The sequence below is a fragment of the Saccopteryx leptura genome, chromosome 2, assembly GCF_036850995.1.
Source record: "Saccopteryx leptura isolate mSacLep1 chromosome 2, mSacLep1_pri_phased_curated, whole genome shotgun sequence".
NCBI lineage: Eukaryota > Metazoa > Chordata > Mammalia > Chiroptera > Emballonuridae > Saccopteryx > Saccopteryx leptura.
The window spans coordinates 213,908,439-213,916,045 of NC_089504.1; the positions used below are offsets into that span (position 1 = coordinate 213,908,439).

At 46.8% G+C, this 7,607-nt stretch overlaps 1 protein-coding gene across 5 annotated transcripts in view; it reads right to left on the minus strand.

Moving 5' to 3' along the window:
* DIP2A (disco interacting protein 2 homolog A) overlaps positions 1-6,814 on the minus strand; it is a 133,434-nt gene extending 126,620 nt beyond the window's left edge. For all 5 annotated transcript variants that reach the window (XM_066369955.1, XM_066369954.1, XM_066369953.1 and 2 more), the window contains exon 1: positions 6,460-6,814. In XM_066369955.1, coding sequence (XP_066226052.1) covers positions 6,460-6,550 — 91 coding nt within the window. In that variant the 5' untranslated portion in view covers positions 6,551-6,814. The remainder of the gene's footprint in view (positions 1-6,459) is intronic.
* Between the last annotated feature and the right edge of the window lie 793 nt (positions 6,815-7,607).

Below are 7,607 nucleotides of genomic sequence, written 5' to 3' on the forward strand. Positions count from 1 at the left end.
CAAAAATTTTGTTCCCCAGTATAATAATAATAATAATAATAATAATAATAATAATAAAATTAAAGCTCTGACATTTTAAAAATATTTAATTCACTTAAATTTTTTTATAATAAACCTACATATTGCCTAACCAGGCAGTAGCACAGTGGATAGACCATTGGTCTGAGATGTAGAGGACCCAGGTTTGAAACCCCAAGGTCGCTGGCTTGAGCATGGGCTCATCCAGCTTGAGCACGGGGTCGCTGGCTTGAGCGTGGGATCACAGACCTGACCCTATGGCTGCTGGCTTAAAGCCCAAGGTCGCTGGCTTGAGCAAGGGGTCATTCACTCTGCTACAGCCCCCTGGTCAAGGCACATATGAGAATGCAATCAATGAACAACTAAGGTGCCATAACGAAGAACTAATGCTTCTCATCTCTCTCCCTTCCTGTCTGTCCCTATCTGTCCCTCTCTCTGACTCTCTCTGTCTCTGTCAATAAATAAATAAACAAACCTACATGTTAACAGAAGTATTTTTTTTATAAAAATATAATAGATTTCCAAAGCCAAAAACATTTAGTGAATACTGGTACTGTTTTACAAATCTCTTTAATATCTGGCTTCATAGAAGACAATTCGATTCTCTCATAGGCTTCAGCATTCAAGCTGTTGCAACACGTGGCTTTGGTTCAAGTTTACGAAGCAAATTGAGCCTCACAAAACATATGTTGGAAAGGGAGTAGTATTTCAGTAGCTTCTTTGTATCATTATGGATACGCTTCTTTGATACAGCATCAACATTAGGTAAGTGGTAGTTTGTTTTTTTAAAGGGGTAGTCTCTTTTTTAATTTTTCCATTGATTTGAGGAATAGGGACAAAAAGAGAGAGAAAATACAAGAATGGCATCAACTGGTTGTTTTCACTTAATTGTTCCATTTAGTTGTGTACTTATTGATTGCTTCTCCTATGTACCCTTGACCCAGATGTTAAACCCACAACCTCTGGTGCGCTTGGTTGTCACTTTATCCACTAAGCCACAAGCCACAAGCTACCTGGCCAGGGCCTAAAGTGGTAATTTCTTAAAGAATATCTGCAAGGTAGACTCTAAAACCACAGCAATGAACTTTTCATACTGTTATAATTCATTGCTCTAACTTTTTTTTTCTCTTTTTTCTGTATTTTTCTGAAGCCGGAAACAGGGAGTGACAGACAGACTCCCGCATGCGCCCTACCGGGATCCACCCAGCATGCCCACCAGGGGGCGACACTCTGCCCACCAGGGGGCGATGCTCTGCCCCTCCAGGCGTCGCTCTGTTGCGACCAGAGCCACTCTAGCGCCTGGGGCAGAGGCCAAGGAGCCATCCCCAGCGCCTGGGCCATCTTTGCTCCAGTGGAGCCTCGGCTGTGGGAGGGGAAGAGAGAGACAGAGAGGAAGGGAGGGGGAGGGGTGGAGAAGCAGATGGGCGCTTCTCCTGTGTGCCCTGGCCGGCAATCGAACCCGGGACTTCTGCACGCCAGGCCGACGCTCTACCACTGAGCAAACCGGCCAGGGCTGCTCTAACTTTTTAATGGATCTTTTACCCATGCAAGAATTTGTAACATGATACATTGCTTATCATTTGGAAAATAGTGGTTCACAGAATTATGCAGATCTTTAAATGCTGACACATGTCATTATATAATATAAAAAAACCTCACATTCATTAATATTGCTACTGATCTCATCCAAAAGTCTGTAAGTATTGGGATGATGTATGATCATAGTAGCATAGAAGTTTTTAACTTTTGCTTGAAGCACAAATATTGTAATTGGTCATTAATTCTGACAGTTGTTCTCCACTATTTCCCAGAAAATGTCCACCAAATACCCAAGTATAAATAATTGTAGTTTGTCTGCCACCCATATTTTCAAGTAAAAATGGCATTCCACAACAGAAGTGACTAGAGTTCACTTTGAAACAGCATACCTACTGCTCCTCAAACAGGCCCTGGCCCTGTTTGGCAGGAATGCTCTTCTCATTTCCTCATGTAGACAACTGACAGATAAGTACTCAAGGGTCAAGATTTAAGAAAATTATTTTTTAATGCTTCATCAAGGTAGGACATGTTTAAGTGAAAGCAATGTCAGCCTGTCATTCTGAAAACTAAGAATTATATCACAAATTTCAGAAGTTAAAAACATTTAATTAGGGGGGGGAAAGCTTTGTGAAAGAAGTCCTTTCCTCTACACCCACAAAGGGAGCTTTTTCCCCTTTTCCTTTGACATCATCCAGATCCAGGCTGTATGGTATCTGATATTGTATTATCAGAATGCAATAAAAACTACAGTTAAAGCTAGGGAACAGATCTATTAACCTGAAAAAAGAAACAAGAGTAGGACAAATGTAGCCTATTGTGTAGGGATTTCCTCTCTAAACCACTACAGACCACTAGAACAAAGAACAAATCTTACACCATTAACCATGTTTTTAAATCAATTCAGAAGCAATAGCCCCAAGACACTGTAGAGTACGCAAATCAGTTGTGGTATAGCTAAGGTAATTTGATACAATAATAGGTAAAGCACGGTGTTTAGGAACTTTTTTTTTAAGTTAAGGTTATACTTCTAATAACCTCATTTTCATCCAGGTACATTCTGATATGCTTTGAAGAGGCACATGTATGAATTCTCCTGAGTGTTTTCATGGGGGGTGAGCTGGGATGGGGGACTGAGAAGACCAGGGTTCTGTGCAGCTCCACCCTTCATCCTAATCTTAATTTCAAGGAGATCCTCTAAATCAAAAGGGTAAACCAGCCAGGAAAGTTAGGGAGCAACACAACAGTTGTGCTTTACTCTAACAACCGTCTTCAGAATTCATACAAAAAGTCAGCAAACCTGCCCTATGGGTAGAAATCAGTGCATTCTAAGACCAGAACCTCCCCCTAGGGCCAACTTCAATTGCAACAGTGGATGGCAAAAATCCAGGGAGGATGTTGGAGAACAAGGCCTCATACGAATTATAATAAAGGCAGGAGCATACTACTTTGAACTAGTCACTGTTGGTGTACAAATTGAGGGGAAGCAGTGTAGGATTTTCCAGATTGTTCAGGTACCTATCACTCACCTCCAGCTTCCAGGTAGGCAGCATTTTGTCTGTTAACTTTCCTTTTCTCTCCAACCTGCCTAGCATACTGTCAACTCTAACTTTTATGCAATCTCGTTAAGACAAGTGTGAGTACTGTGAAATTATCCTATTTTTATTACTTTATTCTGAATTAGAAGTTAATCCCAAAGAAGATATGGTACATATATACAATGAAGTACTACTCAGCCATAAGAAATGATGACATATTGCCATTTACGACAACATGGATGGACCTTGGGAGTATTATACTAAATGAAACAAGTAAATCAGTAAAAGCTAAGACCTGTGATTTCACATATAGGTGGGATAGAAAAATGAGACTCATAGACATAAAAGTGAAGTGGTTACCAGGGGAAGGGGGTTGAGAGAGAGAAGTAAAGAGGAACGGAAAATGATCTGACTTTGAGTGACGGGCACACAACGCAAACAAAAGTTCAAATGCTATAGAGATGTTTACTTGGAACCTATGTACTCTTATTGATCAATGACACCCCATTAAGTATAACTTTCTAAATAAAAATTAAAAAATAAAGTTTATCCCCCACCCTCCAAATTGGGGCAGGGGTAGGGTACAGCACAGGACAAAGTGAATCCCACTTTTTACTTGATCAAATTAAAGAAATGACAATAAAAGTAACTTCAGTTGCTTCATTAATTAATACCTTCCTTTAATTATATAAATAAAACCTTACCAGTTTCAAAGCACTTCCACATATGCTATTTGACTGAATCTTCACAAGAACTATAGGACATTAATAAGGCAGGTGCTCACCTTTTACAGTTAACCAAACCCAAGTTATGAGATGTTATGAATTCAGGGGAGATCCAGAAACATTTACCAGATATCAGCCACTACGTGAAAATGCCAAAAATTTGCCTAAGACTCTGTTCTTATCACAAAGCATCTCTAAGTTCAATGGGGAGGCCCATGTCAACAACAATCACAACACAAACTGAAGAAGCCAGCATCAAAGGTGTGGAAGCACCCTGGGAGCAAGGCCAAGCTTGACTACCCAAATAATCACTGGCCTATTTGGGCCAAGAAAAAAGGTGTCAGGCCAGTTGAAGAGCTGGGATAGAAGCCAGGGCTCCTGTCTCCTTGGCTCAGCTACACTCTGCTGTCCCTTCCCTTTAACACATTGTTCACCCCCTTTCTCAGCTTAAGCTACATTTCCAGGCTCCTTTTACATAATCTTATATCCTTTACTTATGTATAAATCCTCCATATAGGTCTAAAATGACAATAGTGTAAACAGAGTCAATAGATAGGAAGCATTTCTTTCATTGGAGTGCTTGACTTTGTGCATTTTTTTTTTTTTTCTTCTGAAGCTGGAAACAGGGAGAGACAGTCAGACAGACTCCCGCATGCGCCCGATCAGGATCCACCCGGCACGCCCACCAGGGGGCGATGCTCTGCCCACCAGGGGGCGATGTTCTGCCCATCCTGGGCGTCGCCATGTTGCGACCAGAGCCACTCTAGCGCCTGAGGCAGAGGCCACAGAGCCATCCCCAGCGCCCGGGCCATCTTTGCTCCAATGGAGCCTTGGCTGCGGGAGGGGAAGAGAGAGACAGAGAGAAAAGCGCGGCGGAGGGGTGGAGAAGCAAATGGGCGCTTCTCCTGCGTGCCCTGGCCGGGACTTTGTGCATGTTTTGTCACACAAATGATGAAGTTTTTTGAGGAAAGGATCTAATCTTACCTAACTGTCAATGCCTAGAAAGCACACAAACATACAACCACGGAAAAAATAAGAAATTTCGGTAATAACAAATACACGGGTGCAGAAATTAGGAACAAGCTGCAAAAACATATTTCAAATGCATAAAATCTAAACTGCATTGACATGATTTTCACCGTATGAAAAGCTGCAACAAATTCAAGACAGTGGTTCCTGTCAGAACCATTTCTAATTTGTTTTTCAAACTTCCCAAAAGCATCTAATCACCAAGAATTCTCACATCCACCCATTTCTTATTGCACTTGCATTTTTAAAAAGTTCCACACATCACAGAACTCATAAAAATTTGCATGCTGAACTCGAAACAATTGCAAGTAGATGTTGTACTATCTGTAAAACAAAGATAACAACAGTGCCTACCTCCCTAAGGTTGGCAAGGATTAAATGAGCTAGTACCAGCCAGTGCGTATTCTTAGATGGCTGTAAAAATTCACTACTCCAACGACTGCAAAACATATCAAACTGAAACCTAAAGTAACAATAGTAAGCTTATGAAAAAATGGAGTCTAAAACGCACTGAACGATCAGAAACAAAGTTAAGACATTAGATGCTTTCCGTGAGACTGCGCCAAGAACTTTCTCTTTGAGCAATGACATCAAACAGAACATTAAAACACAGGTTTGGACCTGACCAGGGTGGTAGCAGAGTGGATAGAGCGTCGGACTGGGATGCGGAAGACCCAGGCTCGAGACCCTGAGGTCGCCAGCTTGAGCGAGGGCTCATCTGCTTTAAGCAAAAGGCTCACCAGCTTGAGCCCAAGGTCGCTGGCTCCAGCAAGGGGTCACTCGGTCTGCTGAAGGCCCGCGGTAAAGGCACGTATGAGAAAGCAATCAATGAACAATTAAGGTGTTGCAATACGCAACGAAAAACTAATGATTGATGCTTCTCATCTCTCTGTCCCTGTCTATCTCTCTCTGACTCTCTCTCAATGTAAAAAACAACAACAAAAAAAAACCCCACAGGTTTAGGGAGCAATAATCTGCAGATGAGTAACACCACCCACTGCCTCTGAAGCGGAGTCACTCCAGCCTATTTTTGAACAAGCAACGAACCATTTATTAAACTTTTTATCAGTTTTTAAAAATTCGGTAAACGGGCTAACAATCTTGTTGTAAGCACCTCCAGAAAGGGAGGTGCTGTTTTAATCCGGTCCCACAGGGGAGGAAACTGAGGCACACAAACGGAGACGGGCTCACGCGTCTGCACCCAGGTGGGCGGCACCTGCCTGGGTACAGCCACGCTCGTGAAGCCCAACGTGCGGCCTCGGGTTGGGACGACCGCCGCCTGCTGCTGAGACAGAACGGTCACTCCCGTCCCGGTTGACGCGCCTGAAGTCACACAACCCACCCAAACTGCCGGGCACCTCAACGTCCGGGCTTCTTCTGCGAGAAGCCGGGCGGGGCCCAGGAGTCCAAGGGTCCCGGTCTGAGGGACCAGGCGAGCTCCCCGGGGTGCAGCCGGGTGAGGCGGGGGTCTCGGGGTCTCTGGTGACGGGCAGGGCAGAGGTCGCACGTCCCAGGTGAGGGGCGGGGTAGGGGCTCCCGGGTGTGAGAAGCTTGGCGGGGATCCCGGGTCCGAGGTGAGGGCCGGGCGGGACCCCCGTGGCCGGGCCGCTCACCTTCCGACAGCTCCAGCTCCAGCTCAGCCAGGCTCTCCCGCACCTCAGCGGGCAGCGGCACCGGCTCCAGCGGGCACACGCGGTCAGCCATGGCCAGCTCGCTCGCTCGGGTCGCGCCCGGCGACTGCCAGGCCGGTTCAAACCCGGGTGGATCGGGTCAGGGTCGGGGCCGGGGCCAAGCTCCCCACAGCCGGGTCTGGGCCGGGGCTACGTCGGCTCCCCACAGCCCCGCGACGAGCATCCGCCCGGCGGGCAGCGGAGGCGACAGAACAGGGGCGCGGCCCAGCGGCTCCGCACCGGCACGGCGCGAGCACGAGCGCGGGCACGTTCACAGGCGGCTCCTCAAGTGCCACCGCCGCCCTGCGCGCCCCCGACAGCTCGGAGAGCCCTATACGGAGCGCGCGTGCGCGACGGAAAGGGTGGGAGGGGAGCGCGCGTGCGCATCGCGCTGAGGGCGGGGCTATGAGACCAGAGCCCGCCCAGCAACACCGATGGCTCGCTCCCATTGGCCTCAAGGACGCGGCGGCGTCGCTCTAGGCTTACATTGGGAGAAGCCGGAGAGCGTCACTCCCGAGAGGCTCTGCGCCGGGGTCCGGATTGTCAGGTTATACAGCACCTGAGACTCTGTGGGCGCAGGTCTCCACCTGGGCGAGGTACTTGTGCTGAGGTGGCTTCCCCAACTCGTCCTGTGGTCAGGATACCTTCCTGCCCCGGTGTGCTGCCCTGCCGGGGCTTTTCTCTGGTTTCCTGTAGTCTGCTGGGACACCCTGGACACACCGACCTGGCTTTGCAATGCTGTTGGGATAGTTGCAGAGGTGTGGGCCAAGCGTTTTCCCCAGACTTTTACGTGTTAACTCATTTGCTTTTCAAAATAGCTTTCAGCGGTATAGTACTGACCAGGAAGGAGCTCCGGCAGCCATTTCAGATCATGAGGTGACCTTGGGAAATGGGAAGACAGCTGCTAAACAAGGTGTTAGGAGCCCTCAGGTGGAGTTGAACTGAGAGGCCCATAGAATCCTGAAGGAGCTGATCCCCACATACACACAGGACGTGTATCTGCATATGCAAGGATGGACCAGTAAACATGCACGTCCATGGTGGAGGGCCACCTTGCCAAAGTCCACATCTGGTGAATAAGTGAAGCACGA